The 18,482-nt window shown below is 52.5% G+C and overlaps 2 protein-coding genes across 6 annotated transcripts in view; both read left to right on the top strand.

Annotated features, from left to right (window-relative positions):
• KCNH6 (potassium voltage-gated channel subfamily H member 6) overlaps positions 1 to 11,082 on the top strand; it is a 33,932-nt gene extending 22,850 nt beyond the window's left edge. For all 3 annotated transcript variants that reach the window (XM_049800818.1, XM_049800820.1, XM_049800821.1), the window contains 10 exons: positions 875 to 1,303; positions 2,052 to 2,451; positions 2,736 to 2,935; positions 4,874 to 5,126; positions 5,572 to 5,765; positions 6,668 to 6,767; positions 7,041 to 7,328; positions 7,794 to 7,974; positions 9,138 to 9,336; positions 9,733 to 11,082. In XM_049800818.1, the coding sequence (XP_049656775.1) occupies positions 875 to 1,303; positions 2,052 to 2,451; positions 2,736 to 2,935; positions 4,874 to 5,126; positions 5,572 to 5,765; positions 6,668 to 6,767; positions 7,041 to 7,328; positions 7,794 to 7,974; positions 9,138 to 9,336; positions 9,733 to 10,020 (2,532 nt within the window). In that variant the 3' untranslated portion in view covers positions 10,021 to 11,082. The remainder of the gene's footprint in view (positions 1 to 874; positions 1,304 to 2,051; positions 2,452 to 2,735; positions 2,936 to 4,873; positions 5,127 to 5,571; positions 5,766 to 6,667; positions 6,768 to 7,040; positions 7,329 to 7,793; positions 7,975 to 9,137; positions 9,337 to 9,732) is intronic.
• A 1,415-nt stretch (positions 11,083 to 12,497) lies between these two features.
• The window catches only part of DCAF7 (DDB1 and CUL4 associated factor 7), a 31,071-nt gene continuing 25,086 nt past the window's right edge, over positions 12,498 to 18,482 (top strand). For all 3 annotated transcript variants that reach the window (XR_007506066.1, XR_007506067.1, XM_049800892.1), the window contains exon 1: positions 12,498 to 12,948. Coding sequence is in view for 1 of the 3 variants with exons in the window: in XM_049800892.1 (XP_049656849.1) it covers positions 12,811 to 12,948 (138 nt within the window). In the remaining 2 variants the exon portion in view is untranslated. The remainder of the gene's footprint in view (positions 12,949 to 18,482) is intronic.

Consider the following 18,482-nt stretch of genomic DNA (forward strand, 5'->3'; position numbering starts at 1 on the left):
CAGCCCTAGCCCTCCTGGTCCCCAGCACCTTGAGTTGTGTCCTAAGAGTGGCTTCAGAGCCCATCGGGAGCTGGTGTTGGTCCAGGAGGGGGGAGCTGGGACAGGCCTGGGATGTGTGGGGACTCAACTGGTGCCGTAGGAGCGTGTCTCCATGAGGGCAGACAGACCTGGGGACGCATGACAATATGGGAGGATGCCTGTGCGCATGAGATGATGGTGTTTGCACATTAGTGGCTGCAGGTCACCCCATCCCTGGGGTGCTCAGATGGGAAATGGGCATTACCCGAGGCCAGGCTTTGCTGGGGGGGTGGCCCAACCTGTGCCCTTTCCTTGGGAGATGACTGTGCCAGAGGGACATCAAGGGGGAAGGTCCCTGCTGGGGCCGTGAAAGGCACCGTGCAAGGCTTGTGGGATGCCTAATGTGCCATCACCTTCAGGGCCAGGCCATGGCACAGCCGTGGGACTGCATCTCCAAGCTGCTCATCCCCACAGCCCCGTGCCAGGGATACCCAGCAGCTCCTGGCTGGTGGCACAGAGCTGAGGGTAGAAGGAGGCACGGCAGGAGGCACTTTCCTCTCTGCTGGCATGGTAGGGTCTGAAGGACATAAAGCAGGTAAACAGCTGCCCCAAGGGTGCTCTGGCCATCAGAGACAGACAAGGAGCCAGGCAGACCTTGGTGTCAGCCATAGTGGGCAACTCACCTTGTGGCCTCCTGGACAAACACATATGAAGGCAACGAAGGTGAAAAGGGTGTAGGAAACCCACTGCATGCTCCTCACTGTCCTACCAGCACGTGGAAGCCCCTTGCCTGGCTCCTGGCCTTACCCAACCTCTCTCCTGGTCTCCCATCCTTCTCACACCCATCTCCTGGCAGGTGCTATCCCTGGGTGCTGACGTCCTTCCCGAGTACAAGCTGCAGGCACCACGCATCCACCGATGGACCATCCTGCACTACAGTCCCTTCAAGGCCGTCTGGGACTGGCTCATCCTTCTGCTGGTCATCTACACAGCTGTCTTCACGCCCTACTCGGCCGCTTTCCTGCTCAATGAGGAGCAGGTAGAAGAGAAGCACTGGGACTGCAGCTACTCCTGTGACCCACTCAACATTATTGACCTCATCGTGGACATCATGTTCATTGTGGACATTGTCATCAACTTCCGTACCACCTACGTCAACGTCAACGATGAGGTGGTGAGCCACCCTGGCAAGATTGCCATCCACTACTTCAAGGGATGGTTCCTCATCGACATGGTTGCTGCCATTCCCTTTGACCTGCTCATCTTCCGCTCTGGCTCTGATGAGGTACAGGCAGGGCCTGGAGGTCCATCGGGACGGGAGGGGACTCATGCATGGATAGGGAGAGATGTATGGGAGAGAAAGAGATGGATGTGGATGGCTTAATGTAAGCGGTGGATGGCTAGATCTGCAAGGAGAGGGGTGGTGAGTCAGAGGGATGGACAAGGATGTCATTACATGTTTTATGAAGCAGCTGGGACTTGGAATTTTATTTAGTAGGGCCAGACAGCCACACAGACCCTACTGTAAGTGCTAAGATAGTGTCTAACTGGACCCAGCAGAGCAGGCTGCGAGCTCAGCTTAGGGACCGACCCCACACTCCAGCGAGGCCAAATTTTGGGCTGCATTGCCAGCCAGACTCAAAATGTTGGCAATGGGATGGCCCTGTGGTTACTGTGCTACCTGGAGACCTTGCCTCAGCTACGAGCCTGTGGGGTGGGGTGAAAGGCAGCTGTTTTGGGAGCAACAGTTGGCAAGGTGAGGACCCACCAGGAAACATGGAGCTGGCCTTGGCTCCTCTCACTCGCTCACCTGTAATCCCAGAGCTTGTTGCCTTTATGGTCAGCAGAGGGAAACTGCCCGTTCTGTGGCATGATTCATCTAACCTATTTCAGATGTCACCTCCAGGACAAGGTGATTCATGCTCTAACAAGGCATTTTTATCCTTCAAAGGGAGCACAGCTAGGCTGGAGACATGCCTTTAGCCAGATTTATCCCCTGCTTGTCCCTGAGTTTTCTCACCTTGCCCCTGCAGACCACCACCCTCATTGGCCTCCTGAAGACCGCCCGGTTGCTGCGCCTGGTCCGTGTTGCCCGCAAGCTGGACCGCTATTCTGAGTACGGAGCGGCCGTGCTCTTCCTGCTCATGTGCACCTTCGCCCTCATTGCCCACTGGCTGGCCTGCATCTGGTATGCCATCGGCAACGTGGAGCGGCCCTACATGGAGCACAAGATCGGCTGGCTGGACAACCTGGGTGACCAGATTGGCAAGCGCTACAATGACAGCGACCTCTCCTCAGGCCCATCCATCAAGGATAAATACGTCACTGCCCTCTACTTCACCTTCAGCAGCCTCACCAGCGTGGGGTTCGGCAACGTCTCACCCAACACCAACTCTGAGAAGATCTTCTCCATCTGTGTCATGCTTATTGGCTGTGAGTGCCTGCGCGTGTCCTGCTCTCCCCATCCCTGCTTTGGAGGTTGGAGGGGCTGCTCTGGGGAGAAACAGGGAGAGCATGTGGGATTTTAAGACAGCATCTGCCTGTGCCTCTTCTGCACAGACAAACGGATGGAGTGATAGATAGAAATATGGGTTTCGGAAACCCACTGGTTTCAGGTCCATGGTAGGTATGGGTTTTAGAAATCTGCTGGTTCCAGGTCCGATGTAGTTGGACATGCATCTCCCCATGTCCTGCTGAGTCCTGCCCTCTCGTTGCAGCTCTGATGTACGCCAGCATCTTTGGCAACGTCTCTGCTATCATCCAGCGCCTGTACTCGGGCACAGCCCGCTACCACACGCAGATGCTCCGGGTCAAGGAGTTCATCCGCTTCCACCAGATCCCCAACCCCCTGCGCCAGCGCCTGGAGGAGTATTTCCAGCATGCCTGGTCCTACACCAACGGCATCGACATGAATGCGGTGAGTAGGGGGTGGGGAGGCCCCATGTCCTCACGGCACCTTGTCCTGAACGACCTGGAGTCCAGCTCTGGGTCCACCCAAACATTTCCATCCTTTCGACCAGGGTGGAGAGGAGGCAGGAGAAGACTTGGGAGGCTGGAGACAGAGTCTGTCAACCCATTCGCCTCCTGCATCCCTCTTTCTCCTTCTCCCCTTCTGTCTGTCCATCCCTCCACATCTACCCAGAGGTTTTCCAGGGCCATGACGGCATTTCTTGGCCAGAGAGCGGGTTTGGTGCCAGCGCGCTGGCGAGGAGCTCAGAGCCCCCGTTGGCGCCGAGCTCTTTCAGGCCGGTGTCTGTTGGTGTCACAGAGCCGCGGAGCAGGTATCGATCCAGCTCCTCTCCACACCGCCGGTTGCTAAGCAAAGTGCATCCCGCTCTCAGAGGCAGGGAAAGGAGGGCATTTAAATAAACCTCAATCCATTTTAATTAGAGCCCAGAGAGGCAGCTGTTTGTTAGCAAAGGGGGGGATCAATGGCGGAGCCACGCTGGAGAGGCGGTGTGTCTCCGAGCCCGGCGGGGAGGCTTGTGCCGACGGCGCCGGGGCACCGCAGGGGTGAGGAGGGGGCTCAGCCAAGGAGTCCCGGGCTGGGGCCGGGGTGGTAGGACTTGGCTCATGGTCACAGGGTTCAGTGCACAAACGTGCTGGCTCAGCCAGCGGCAACGCAGAGAGAGGAATGAGAAAGGATGAGGCAAGAAGAGAGATGGAAGTTGGTACTCCCTGTCTCTTGGCCCTGGGCAGGTCATTAGTCATTAGCCCGCTCATTCCCAGTTCATGCTCCCTTTTTGCCTGAGACTTGACCCTCCTCCATCTCTGAGCATCACGAGGACGCAGATTTGCATGAATTCAACCTCTCCATCTTCAGCTGCTGCTGCCACATTAAACAACTGGGCAGGATTTGGGTGTTTGCTGCTGGGAGAGATTCAGGTTAAACCTCTCTCATGGAGGAGATGCCCTGGGCTGGACATCAGTGGCAATAACTAGAAGCAAAGCCGTGGCACCCTACCAAGCACAGGTTCTCCCGGCTTAGTGCAAACCCAGGTCACAAATCCCCTGCTACGAGCTGAGCTTGCGGATTGAACGTGCCGCTGCTCACACCAATTCCTGCTGGATGCTGCTGAGATGCAATACGATCTAATCAATCATCCCACGGCCTGATCAATTCACCCACCCCTGATTTCCCAGTAGGGAAACTAAGGCACTGCTGCCAGCCTGTGAGATCATGACAGAGCTGGGAATAAGCCACGCTCACTGGCCCCAGCCTGCTTGTCCCAGATTTGGCCACCAGTGGGATGTGAGAAGAGAGCAAGGGGGACCCTGGGGCCATATGCTGCTCTCCAAAAGAAACCCAGACCCAGGTGGATTTTACCTTGGCACCATCAGCTATCGGTGGCAGCAGCTTTCTCCATATTGCGAGTTTTACCTTGATTTCACCTTCACATTTAGCTTTTATTCAACGTGAGGTATTTGCCACGGGTATATTTAGCTGTTGCTGCACACAACTAGCCCGTGCTGCTTCTTGGCATTCAGGCAGGTGCTGTTTAATTAGGACAGCACCTCATTACCAGTTTGTACTCTCATTCAGCCAAGATTAGTGGGCATAAAGATGAAAAGGGGAATATGCCACCAGTGGGTATAAATAGATTGATCTGGTTATTATTATTTATTGCTCGGGAGTGCTCTCATCCGCGATGCATGCAGTACAAGCCAGGGACAGACAGGCAGGCATCTGCCAAGGGAAGATCAGAAGATGTCCTCGGCTTTGGCTTTCTGGGTTCCGGGGCTCCCCGTTTGGCCCCAGCATGTCAGGCTGTGTGCCACACAGCCTCCCGGGGCTGCCATGGCAGTCCTTCCTGGGGATGGCGGCATGATGGCATCTCTCCCTTGCTCTTTGCAGGTGCTGAAGGGTTTCCCCGACTGCCTGCAGGCAGACATCTGCCTCCACCTCAACCGCACGCTGCTCCAGAACTGCAAGGCTTTCCGAGGAGCCAGCAAAGGCTGCCTGCGTGCCCTGGCCATGAAGTTCAAGACGACCCACGCGCCACCCGGAGACACCCTGGTGCACTACGGAGATGTCCTCACCACACTGTACTTCATCTCCCGGGGCTCCATCGAGATCCTCCGGGAAGACATTGTGGTGGCCATCTTAGGTGGAAAAGTCCTTCCTTCTGGGAGGGCAAGGGATGACGGGCAAGAGGCAAAGGGTGATGGGTGAAGGGTGATGGGCGATGAGCAGTGGACAAAGGGTGGCGGGTGAGGGGCGAAGGGACTTCTCCATGTCCTGGAAAAGGGAAGGCTGTTGCTCAACATCTGGCTGGTCACCAGCCCAGTGGGCAGGGAATGAAGGATCCCTGGTAGATATCAGGGAGAGGCCACAAAGGAGTGAGCAGAGCAGGGCGTGGCTCAGTGGTCCTCAGCCATCACTGATGACCCACAGCCCTGGCTTTTACAGTGTAATCCCCAGCGTCCACAATCAGGGTCAGGGTTGCTGGGCATCCCCTTGTTCATGAGCCTCAAAATGAGGTCTGCTGGTCCAGTACATCTGGAGCTAGAGTGGGTGCCCACCTCCCCCTAATGAGCTGTCTCTTGGCACAGGGAAGAATGACATCTTTGGGGAGCCCATCAGCCTCTATGCCCGCCCAGGGAAGTCCAACGCCGACGTGAGGGCCCTGACCTACTGCGACTTGCACAAGATCCAGAGGGAGGACCTGCTGGAGGTCTTGGATATGTACCCAGCCTTCTCTGACAACTTCTGGAGCAACTTAGAGATAACCTTCAACCTGCGAGATGTGAGTGCCAGAATTGTCCCATGGAGGGATGTGGTCAATGCCTTAAATTTGGCAAGTGGGAGGGTTGAAGCAAGGATGTCAACAGGTGCTCCTCACTCAGTTTGGTGGTAGATTGGCCAGCAGCCACATTTCCCAAGGCACCCTCCATGGAGTTATGATTTCCCCCACAGCCCAGCAGGCACTTGCATATCACACATTCCTGAGAGCTCTTTGGAAAAGTTGGCCCCACAAGCCATGTTGGTAGTACTCTGCTCTGCAGCACTTGTAAATCATCTCCAGGCACTGCTCCAGCCTGGACAAGTGGGTCACACACGTTTGGAGGCTGCTGTAGTAAGAAATATTCTCATGCTTCATTGAGTTGGATACCAGCTTTTTCTGAAATTTCCTTTTTAAATAATCTGGTTTGCAATCTGTGAAAGGCTTGGAGCATTTTTCTCATTGCTCTTTGACTCTTAAACTTTATGACAGGACATTGTCCTTTCCTGACGTTTTTTTCAGAGACACTTGCCTGTAAGTTAGAAAAGAAAGTCAAATTCCCTCTATGTCCTCTCCCACCCTGGGATGTCCTGCCCCACCTCAGGGTGCTCCTTCCCTCCCCATGGCCCTGACACCCTCAACTCAGTCTCAGAGCAACGAGGCCAGCCTCTAGGATCCCTTGAGCCCTGCAACCAGTCCAGAAGTCACTGGGTGGGACAGGGCAGTGATGGAGAAGCAGAAGTAGCTGGAGACCAGCCCTAGGAGGATGCTGAATGGGCTGTAGCCCCCATGGCACTCAGGTCCATGGCACCCATGGATGAGATATGGCACCTATGGATGGGACATGGCATCCATGGATGGGCGTTGGTACCCCTGGATGGGACATGGCACCCTTTCCCTGGTGACCAGCCCCTCTCATCCCTCAGGCAGACAGCGTTCCCCGCTCACCACTCAGCGAGGAATATGACTGCACCTACCGACGGGCACGCCGACGCAAGCACTCCCTTTGCCAGCCCAACAAGCCTGGTGAGTCCCACAGCGTCAGCAGAGCTTGCCTTGCAGGGCTGGGGAGCAGGATCATTATTTAATTACTGCCTTGGCAGGCGCCCTGAAGCAGAGGTGACTGCCAGTGCCTCCGTCCCTGCAGACCAGCCTGTATGTCCCCATCCTGGGGGCATCGACGCTGCCTTCCCTCCCTCTCCTTAGGACACTCCAGCCCTACAGGCACCCTAGAGGGTATGGGGGCTGATTTTGCCATGTGTGGTACTCCCCAAACTAATCTGTTGTGCTGCCCCACAGACCCAGACACGGGCATCTCTGATGCAGAGCAGTATCACACCTACTCAGAGCTCACCAACCCACAGGACCCGCTGAGTAAGGACCAGTGGGACGACCTGGGGAGCAGCACCACTCCCTGCTCCCAGATCAGCGATGATGAGGTCAAGACTGGCAGCCCTACAAAAGCTGAGCCCTTCCCCACATCCAAAAAGGATGACTTTGCTCTGCCCACGCTCAGCCTCGTCACCACCAACGCCGGCAGGACAGAGGTCGGCAAGCAGGCGGCAGAGAGCAGCCAGTCCTACGCAGGTACCCATAGCTACAGCCAAAGCTGGCAGGAGGATGGTGAGAGATGCTCGGGCATGATGGCCTTGTCTTGGGGCAGAGCCAAGCAACTACATGAATTTGAGGGGAGCCACACTTGTGGCCAAGGGTCTTTGCTGCCTTTTGTCCCCAGTAGTATCTGCTCTGTCCCTCCTGTGCCCTGCAGTTTCTCCTAGCACCCACGGACCCCTTTGGGGTTGCCCCATGGGGCAATGCCTTCCATAGGCGTGTCGGGTGGCAGTGTGATGGACTGTCCATGAGCACCTGGGGTGCCAGGGTGATGGATCCCCATAAACACTTCAGGTGCTAGGGTGATGGACTCTGAATACCATGTATGTCAGAGTGATGGCTCTCCATGAATGTGTTGTGTGATGGACTCTGGAGCACCTCCATGCCAGTGGGCCTGAAGGATGCAAGACAGAAGTGCTGAGATGTGTCTTCTCCTTCCAGCCACCCCCCTGGACATCCCCAATATGTTCACCTTCTGGGAGGACCGAAGACCGAACGACCACCCAGAGCCTTTGCAACACATCTCCTTGGTACACAGCTCGCGGGACATCCCCCTGCACAGCGACTACAGACCAGGGCAGATCGAGTCCAGGCTGGAGCTCCTGCAGGCCCAGCTCAGCAGGTGGGCACATACCCAGGGCACAGGGTTGGAGAGTACCCAGGGTGGGCTCTGGGCCATCACGTTCTCCTGCTCTCTAGGGGTGGCCCCAGTGGGCTCTGTGTACAGCAGATGCCACCTCCTGATCTCCTAGGACGCTGCATTCCTTGGGGAGGTGGTGGGAGTGCTTTGCAAATGCAGCGGCTTCTCAAACTGCAAGTCCCGGCCCTGGCTGCAGCCCAGCACCTCGCCTGCTGCTGTGCCACCACCCCTGGGATCTGCTGCTTTGCCACTGCTTCCAGACTCGAAGCAATTGCAGACACGAAACCACCCACAGGCTCACAACCTGAGCCCTTTGCAGGCCTTCTCTTCCTGCTGCAAAGAGCTGCTAGCATCCTCTTGCTCAAGCAAATGAGCCTCATGCACATTGTTACCCTCTAAATAAGAAAAGATACATGATTTTTGAACAAGAAGGAAGAGGCCACACCAGAGACGCAGGTTTAAAGGGCCCAGCCAGCACCCACACAAGCGGCTTGCTCTCCCACCCATGGCTGCTGCCCATGTTAAGTTCACTTTACTGTAGTGCCCACACATGTATTTCAGTGTCTCACCAATGTGCCATCCCCAGCAGCAGGGGACAGGTCTCCTACCCACTCTGCAAGTGCTGCCAGGACTGTTGCCTGCAAGGGGGGCTGTGCCCGCTCCTGCTGGAGCTGCTCATTTCAGCCAAGGACAAGGCAGAAGGAAGACACTTATTCTACTTTTCCATTTCCTTCTATTCCTCAGATAAAATGGGTTGGCACCAACCTGCTCCCATCTGTCAGCACAGGCAGCTGGCCTGGAGAATTGATCCAGATTAAAACTAACCATTGCAATTTTTTCCCCCCTCCAGGGTAGTTTTAGCTTTGTTCAGTTCCCCACTCCAAATCCCAGTTTGGCTCCCCAAAAAATTGGGCAGGGGATGATTGGTTGTGGCAGGAGAGAGACAGCAGGACTGATCTCTCTGTGGCAGTGCTGGTCTGAAGCTCTCTAAAAAACTCACCAAGCAGCACCAGGCAAAGCATCATCACCCTCGGGCAGCTGAATCAGCACCTCCTCCCCAGTGCTTCCCCTGCCCGGCCGTGGGTCTGGCTCTTGTGGGATGCAGCGGGATGCACTGTGCTAATGCTGGGCCCCTCTGTCCCCAGGCTGGAGTCCAGGATGTCGTCAGACATTAATATAATCCTCCAGCTTCTGCAGCGCCAGCTGTCCCAAGTGCCACCCGCATACAGCCCCATCTCGCCGTCCTCCCACAACCTGGCCATGTACGGCATCCTCCCGCGGAGCCTGGAGCCGCTCACCCCCTGCGCACCCCTGGAAGACGAGGAGACGACAACCCCGGAGCAGGTAAGACCACCCCTCCTGGCTCAGCACCAGCCGAGCTTCCTTCTGCCCCAGAGCAGACGGGTCTTGGAGGGCCAGCGGTTCCCTTCAGCCTCCCTGCACGCAAAGCACAGCCAAGCACTCATGGGTCCTGGCACAGCCCAGGCGTCTTGAAATGGGAGTAGATCTACCTAGAGATGCTTCTGCCCAGTGCATCGCTGATTTTGGGGCACAGCCTGCCATCTCCAGCACTACCAGGTTGCCCCATCAGTAGGGAGGGGAGTGGATTCCTCTGCTCTGAGGCTTCCTCAGGCAAAAAATAATATTTTGGGGCTTGGGGCCTGATAGTGTGAGGAGAGAGCATGGCAGCTACTTTGTTTTGCTTTTGCCATAACCCACCTAATTCCTCCTTCCCACCAGAGCCCGAGCTACACAGAGGTAGAAAAGTTCCACTTGAAATCCAAGGACTCCTTGTCAAGCGGGACGCACCTCGCTGTGGCATCTGATGAAACTATGACGGTCCACTCCGAGCAGGAGCACCATTCCCCATCTCTCCCGAATCCAGAGCCTCCCCACCAAAGGGCACCAAATACCCAGGGACTCTTCCGGGGCTCTCGTTTCCCTTCCCTCCCTGAGCACTTGGAGGCATCTTCCGAGCACCAGGACATTCAGAGACACCTCTCCGACCCAGTGCTTCCTGGAAGTTAGAGATGTGGGGGCCGCGAAGCAAGTCAAGAGGAACCTCAACTGCGAGCTCGGTCAGTTGATGTTGATTTTGACTGCAAGGGTAAGACGGAGGACAATGCCATTGGCTCAGGGGTATAATTTGTAGCTGTATTCTGCCACCGTGAAAGGAAGCGTAGAGTGGCTGGCTTCCAAGGTCAACGTTTTCCAGCGGTTCCCATAGAGTAGGTTTCATTTGCACATTATAGTGAACCCAGAGCAGTTCTTTCTTACAGCCACCAACAAGCTGGCTAGGCCAAACGGTACCCACTCACTGCCTCTTCCTTGCCAAGGCTTCCTCTCAAGAACGGCACAAGCCAAGTGAGCCACAGCAACCGGAGGACAGCAAATCCATGGCTTTTAACTGCGAGGCCACTTTGCTGTCAGCTCTTTGGAGCAGGGACCATTGCATTGGTACTGGGCTTAGCCGAGCGGAGCCTGTGGGCATTACAGAAAGGGTAGTCACCAGAGGAGGAGGAGATCTCCACAGTGCAGTACTGGGGGGAGCTGCAGGTGGGAAGCCTAGGACAAGGACAGAGGACAGAAACTATCCTTGTCCTACTTGACTGCCACTGAGAAACTAAGGGCCAACAGCCCCTGCCACTTCAGCATGCTTCAGCACGAGTCCTAGGGCGCCGACTTCTCCAGCAAGGCTGATTGCGCCTTGCAAACCCCAACACACATCCCACAACTCCCCAGATAAACCCAGCTGGTCACTGGCCTGGGCATAAAGCACAAAACTCAAAAGCACAATCCTGGAAAGCCGAAAAGCCCCAGACACCTCATCTCCAGCCCTTCCTCCCAGCCTCTCTCTTTTGATAAAGGTTTGATAGATGCTTCCTCCTCCCCAGTCCTTTCCCTGGCAGACTCCCGCAGCACCCCCGTAGGAGAAGCCCACTTAGCACTGCCGCCTTGCCGTTCGGTTAGATGCTGTGACAGTCCTAGGCCGCCTGCTCAAGTAATGTATCGAGCTCCCTTTGAGAGTAGTAAAACTGTGAGCATCTCTTTCTCTGGAGTTTTAGTGTACACTTTGCTAATAAAGATGTTTTTGGCACCTAATGTGGGTCACAGCTCTGTTTGTTGGGACCACCAGTGAATTCATCCCTGGCAGTAAAAAGTGCAGGTGCTACTCTGCAAAGATCCCTGAAAAGGCTGTGGTCAACCCCCACTTGCTTCATCCAGGGAGTATGGGGCTGACAGAGCCCATGTGCAGGTCTGACAGGTGAAGGATGGGGCCTGGGGGGGGTCTTTGCTGAGCAATTCCTTCCCAATAGGATGCAGTTCAGGCTCAGTAGCAATTTGCAAAAGCTCTTCTACAAGACCAGCCTGCTGCTGTTCTCCTGCGTGTAAGAAATGACCCCACAAACACACCTCAGGCAAAGATTACACCAAGAGTCCTCGCAGCAAGTGGGACTTCAGATGAGCACAGCGATACCTAAAGCCCATCCTACATCCCTTGCTGAAGGGGACACACCTCCTGTCCAAATGGCACTGCTCCTTCAGGAGGGCTGGATCACCCATGACAAATCCCAAACGGACCCAAGAGGCGAGGACAGACCCCTTGTCCTCAGCAGGGGGTTAAACCTGCCTCTCATCAGCCGATCTCGCTCCGTGGGGCGACACCGGGGCTAGAACGAGCCGGCAGCCCCAGCCCAGGCCCCAGGCAGGCACAGTCTCACAAAGGGGCTATTTATAACCCGGACCAGCCCAGGTTTCAACTGACGGCAGCCAAGACAACTCCTCCTCCTCTCTTGCCTCAGCCTAGAGAACCAGGCGGCCTTGAGGCCTTCCCAGGACGTGCACAGCAGCTAGGGAAGCACCCACCCCTCCTGCCAGGGCCTGGGGCACCCACGAAGCCCAGCCGTGAGGGAGACGAGCTGCCCGCGGAGGGCCGAGCCAGGCGCAGGGCCTCAACCCGCCCCGCTCCAGGGCAGGAGTCCCCTGAGGAGCCGATGCCCACCTGGCAGCCCTTCCCCGAGTAAGGCGCCCGGCACACGCCGATGCTGCTGCGTGCTACCGAAAATAAAACCCCGTAATTAAGCTGCAGTTAATGAGTGAGAAGCCCTTCCCCGACCGCCACCGGGCGGAGGCGGGACTCGAACACCAGGCACCGCCGTGCGCCTGAAGTGCTCCCCCGCCCCCCCTGAGGCTGACGTGACTGACACCGCTTCCAGCCAATCGATCGTCAATAAGGGCTCAAGAGCCCGCCTCGCGTCACTGCGACCCCTGGTAGCCAGTAAGATGTCGAGAACGTGAACTCCCTCCCTCCGGGGCGGGGTCAAACTCAACGGTAGGTTATCCCAGCAAGAGGGTGAGCGTCCGTTTGGAATGAAGGACAAAGCGACCAATAGAAGACCGAAGAGGGCCCGAAAAGACGGGCGAATTACCCAATAGACGCCCGAGCTCCTAAGTGACAGGCAATATAACCAACCCGCACCCAGCGGGCGGGGCTCCCCGCGTGGCTTCCGTTCCCGTTGTGTGAGGGGCCGAATCCCAAACGGCCTCCGCGCTGCTCCTGCTGCCGCCGGGGTCTGGAGCCGGGCCTGGGGGCGCGGCGCCGTGCTGCGGCCTCCCCCGCTCCCCGCCACCTCTCCGGCCTCGCTGCACCCCGGCCGGCCGCCCTCCTCCTCTCCCCCGGCCCGCTTCGCCATCCCGCTCCCTTCAGTCGGGCCCATCGCTCCCCTCCGAGCCCAGCCCGGGTCTTCCCCCCCGCCTCAGCCAAGCCCGCTGCCTCCCCTCAGCCCCCCCGCTACCCGGGGTCCCCTCGGCCGAGCCATGTCGCTGCACGGGAAGCGGAAGGAGATCTACAAATATGAGGCTCCCTGGACCGTGTACGCCATGAACTGGAGCGTCCGGCCGGACAAGCGGTTCCGTCTGGCACTGGGCAGCTTCGTGGAGGAGTATAACAACAAGGTGGGGAGCGGCGGCGGCCAGGCCCGGCTCTACCGGCAGCGAGCGGTGGGGCCGGGGCGGAGTGAGGGGGAGGAGGGGCCCGATCCTCTTCATCCCAGCGGTTTAAGGGGCTCCCCAGTCCCGGGCACGGCCCCCGCGGTTGGTGTGGCCGGAGGGAGTCCTCCTGCCTTGCCCTCGGCACTGGGAGCTGTGTAGAGCTTTGGGATGTTCCCCTGAAGTGCAGGGTGTTGCCCTAGGTCGGGCTGGTTTCCTTCTTGTGAGTCCTCAGCTGTTGGGAGACTGAGGGACTGGGGGTGGGAAGAGCCATGGGGGATGCTGCTGGCTGCTCCTCAGCCAGGAAGGTCCTCTCGTTTGAGCATACCTGGCATTTTTTTCGGTATGGAAGAAAAAGTCTATGGCTAGGACTAAAGTTTGCGCATATACAGGGTGTTGGAGGCTGTGTTAGAAGTGTTGTGCAGTTCTCGTTATACTTTCCTGCTGTGGAGGGCTTCTCTGTGATAACTTTTTTCAGCGTATATAAACCACTTTCACTGATTCCTCAGTACCTTTACTTTTTTCTGAGAGCAAGGGTGTAATGAGGCATGAGATTGTATCTTCAGTGTTTCCTTGCCAAATATAAGTAGAGAACCTTACACTCTATTACAAGACTACATGTTCACCACTCCAAACACTTGCACAGTGATTTCTGAAAGACCTTAATGTGCTAGTCTGGTATAATGAATTCATATAAATAAAAGAGAGATGAGGAAATGCACCTAGCTATAGAGCATCTTGAAATTTGTGTGAAACTAAAGGTTTCATAAATACAGCTTTGTGTGTTTATAGCATGTGTGCTTTTTAGCTTTGTCAAGCTGTTCAGTGGAGGTTGTGGAGAATAATGTCAAAGTTGGTGTTGGGGATTGGGCTCTGTGCAAGGATGGAATGAGAGGCGGTGACAGTAAGGCAGGGGTGACATCTCTTAGAGTGGTTAAATTACTGCACTTGCAGCAGTCCCAGACGTGGTACTTCTACTGAGCACTTTGTGGTTCAGTCAGTATGAGTTGGCTGTGTATGAGTTGTCTCCTTATGCTGGTGAGAGCTGTTGTGGTTCTGGGAGTACTGCTGGGGAAAGGCAGGCCCCTGAGCTTGAAAACTTTTCATTTGTTTAAAGACCAACTTGAAAATGTTTTTGTAGTATGTACTCTGAGAAGCTAAAATAATGAACTTGCAAACAGTTTTTTGTTTAGGAGTGATAGAATTGGTTAATAAGGTGTCACGGTTTAACCCCAGCTGGTAACTAAACACCACACAGGTGCTCACTCACTGCCCCCCACCCAGTGGGATGGGGGAGAGAATTGGGGGGGGGGGGGGGGGAGGTAAAACTTGTGGGTTGAGATAAGAACAGTCTAGTAGAACAGAAAGAAAGAAACTAATAATGGTAACAACAATAACAACAAAATGACAGTAATAATAAAAGAATTGGAATATACAAAACAAGTGATGCACAATGCAGTTGCTCACCACCCACTGACTGGTGCCCAGTTGCTTCCTGAGCCCTGCCCCCAGGCCAACTCCCCCCAGTTTATATGCTGGGCATGGTGTGACATGGTATGGAATACCCCTTTGGCCAGTTTGGGTCAGCTGTCCTGGCTGTGTCCCCTCCCAACTTCTTGTGCCCCTCTGGCCTTCTTGCTGGCTGGGCATGAGAAGCTGAAAAATCCTTGACTTAGTCTAAACATTACTTGGCAACAACTGAAAACATCAGAGTGTTATCAACATTCTTTTCATACTGAACCCAAAACATAACACTATACCAGCTACTAGAAAGAAAATTAACCCTACACCAGCTGAAACCAGGACATAAGGGCATATGCGTTTATGTTGCCTTTACCTCCTCAAGTTTGGACCATTCCCTGGGGTTGCTCTTGATTACAGCATGATCAGGTCAGCTTTTCAGTTCAGGCTTCAAGTGTAAAACAGTTGAGTCAACCACTTTCTTTTCTAGCTTTTTCCCTCACAGTTGTTGCAGACAGAAATTGTGTAGGACTATGTAAATTACTGCTGTCTGTAAATATTCCCCAGGGCTTCTCTTGACCTCTGCTTCAGAAATAACTATTCTGTTGACTTCAGTCCATATAAGCACCACATGTTCAGAGGTCTATGTGGTGTACAGAGCTGGAAACTAACTGTATGAGAATGAGATGCCAGTCTGGATGCTGCTGATAAAGAAGTAAAGATGATATATGATTAAAAATTGAACTTGTACAATAAATGCAGCAAAACATAACCTTCACTTTGCTGAGACGTTTTGCTTGTCTCTGATATTTCAAAGAGTGATTTTTGTGTGTGTGTGTGTGTTTGTGCATGTGGTTTTCTTGTTTGGTGTTCTTTGTAGTGCTTTCAGTGCAGCCTTCCACTGTAGGAAGATAGCTAACAGAGCGCTGTCTTGGGTAATTGCAAGTGTTGTTATTGCTTAGAGCATTGATGTTGTCGTCTTTACTTTGGGGACCAGAACAAGCTTCGGAGTGGTGTTTCATCTGCACTGTCGTTATGGTGTCTGACTCTCACAGCTTCGCTGAATCTTTTAGAGGATACGGAAACATTCAGGAAACAGCTTCATGCTCTAGATTGGGAACTCTTGGACAGGTACCATAGAGGTGCACACTAGTTTTAAACTTCAGCTCCAGCACCTGCCCATGTAAATGATATAACTAAAGGAACAAAGGGAAAGAATTGAAGTTGCCCCGTTTAAGTAGTCCGTAACGTTGTACTGCAAAGAGTCTGCTTACCCTGACTTCTGGGGTAAGCAGAAATTTAAGATTTTTACAGGGCATGTGTGAAAGCTTTGTCCTCCTGCATAATTTGCCCTTCACAGTTGACTTGTTTTATATTGCCAGCTTCTGACATCAAAATACACTGATAGGTACAGTTGGCACTAATTAAAAGAATAATGAAAACTCATTTTCATTTCAACTTTCTCTTTGCACTCATAATCTTTAGAGGTTTTTGAAAGCTGCAAACAACAGATCTGTTCCTGGTGTTGCAATGGTTTGTTCCAAATAACTGGCTTTTTTCCTTACCCTTAATAAACTAAAAAAAAATAGTCTGGAATGGCAATTCTAGCTTGCTTAAAATCTAATCAAATAAGTGGATATACCTTTTCCTTATTACTCTTCTGGTTTAAGGGTTTCTTTTAAAATGGTGCTTTTAAAAAGACTTAATGCACCAAGTGTTTGCTGCAGCAGAAGTGCTCACTGAGGGAATTACAGTGAAAGAGGAGAGATTCTTGTCTGGTTTGTCTCTGTGATTTTTCTATTTCTGTAGTAATTATCCAAGCTTGAAGTACTTATGGGTTACATATATATAATAGCTGTTTACACCTCTGTTTCATGGGGAACTTAAATCTATTGACTGCTAAACCCTAATTTACTGCTATTCCCAATTCCCAAACTCTTCTAACCTCTGTCAACCCCCGCACTAACAGGCTGTATAGCATACCAGAAAGCCAGTTGCCAAGAACTGTTCGAACCCCAAAGGAGTTTTGTTTCAGCTTGTACGCCTTTGCTGATCAAATCAGTGGTACAAGAAGAGAGATGAGTTGCTCCAGTTGGAAGAACTAAAATTATTTAAGGTAGTGTTTCCTGAACTTCTTGGATTAGGAAACTACTGTCAGCCTTTATAATATCTTATGCCTCACTGGCCTAATGGAAGGAAACAGAGGTGTTCGTAAATATCACTGTTAACGCTGTTCCGCAGGCTCCTGACTATGGCTTCATGAATCAGGAACAATCTGTGGAAAATGTCAGGAAAGGCTGATTTTGGGATCTATCTGCAAGACAAAACTGGAGTCCACTTTAGAAAACCACAGAGGGTGGTGCTGTACACTGCTCACTTCCACCTCTGGAGCAGACTGACAGGTTATGCCCATGTGCTTTCCCAGGTTGCCACCTTCTCCAGAACAGTGCCTCGAATCAGAGACTGTTCAGGGTGCTTGTTTTACCAAAAGGTCATTTTTTCTGTAAGGTTTAGAGTTGCAAAGAAAAATTGATTGCATGTTGAAGATTAATTGGTGCAGTGAGATCTTTCTGAGTGTACATGACCCTAAAATAATTGTGAAATGTTGTTCTTGGTAGTTACTAATTAGATTAAAAGGATATAGTGTTAGGTTGTTTGTTTGGTTTTTTTTTTTTTAAAAAGTACTGTAAACTTAGTTCACTATTCCTCAAACCATGCAAGAAAAAGAAGTAAGCTGTTACCAAATTCTGCATTGTTTAGTTCTGTGTCTGATTCTTTTGGATCATGTTCGAGAGATGCAATTTTTTTAGAAGTTAAGGAATGCTGATTAAAGGCACTTCTTTACTCAGATGCACTGTTGCAATTAAGCTTTATGTTGACAAAGGCTTGGATTATGATAGGAAAATCCACATCCAATTTTAGCACATCTTGATGTATTGGAGAAACAAATAATTATTTAGCACTCCTACCTACTGTCATAGCATAATTGCAAAGCTGATGGAGACTGAACACACCGGTCCTTATTTTCCCACTGGAATGAGTTACAGGTAGATGAATGATGGTTCAAATTGCATCCAGACTGACAGTTACTTTACTGTTAGCATCACCTCAAGCATTACTTGGGCTGGACTTCAGGCAGTCCTTCATGCAGCAGCTGGCAGCAGCAAATCTTGCCTCATGTGCAGGAGGGAGAGACAGGCCTCTAATATAATCAGCATCCTGAAAATAATTCCATTGTTCCATCTCCTCTTGTTCAGCCTGGACAAGAGGATGAATAGAGGGATTCTGTAATCACTGTATGTGATCAAGTCTGAAGAGAAGAGTCATACTTTTGAATATGCTGAGCTAGGAAAGAAAAGAGCTTCTGGAGCAATATTTTCTGCTTCTGCTCCTTTCTCTGGGCAGACCGATGCCTCCTGCTCAGAGTTACCACAGGCTGCTGACAGATCTGACCATCAGTGTCAGACACCTGATCTTCAGCAGTTGCCAGGAGCTCTAGTGTTGCTAATGCAATTTTTGTTCTCTAACCTGGCCTGCACCTAAAAATGTCAGAGATCACGAACATGCTGGGTTGCTACACAGTCATTCCTTTTTCTTCAGATCCAAGGAGGGGTTAAACGTGAATATGTGGTGCAGGAATATATAAATTCACACCAATGAAAGTGGGTCCTCTGCTGTTTGAGATTTGCTTCTGGTTATGAGTATGTTGATTGCTTTGTATAGGCTTAATACACTCATATTGAGCTGAAAACAGTATAAGCGAAGGAGAAGAAATGATTAGAGGTCATTTGTCTTCTGATCCTGACCTTGCCACAAGATTTTCTATCACCAAGGACAATTTGCTTCCTTTGTGAAATCCGCTTAGTATTTCTGATCCCTAAAGGAGTTAGAAAGCTATTTGTCAATCACTTCAGAAGACTCGGAGATTCTTGACTGATTCATACTAGAGTGCAAAGTATAATGAGTAGCTGTAATAGAGTGCAAGGCAGACAAATACACAGTTTTTAGAAGCGTACTTGAATATGTCTTTTAGGGTTTGT

This window comes from Accipiter gentilis, chromosome 5 (assembly GCF_929443795.1).
Source record: "Accipiter gentilis chromosome 5, bAccGen1.1, whole genome shotgun sequence".
Taxonomy (NCBI): Eukaryota; Metazoa; Chordata; class Aves; order Accipitriformes; family Accipitridae; genus Astur; species Astur gentilis.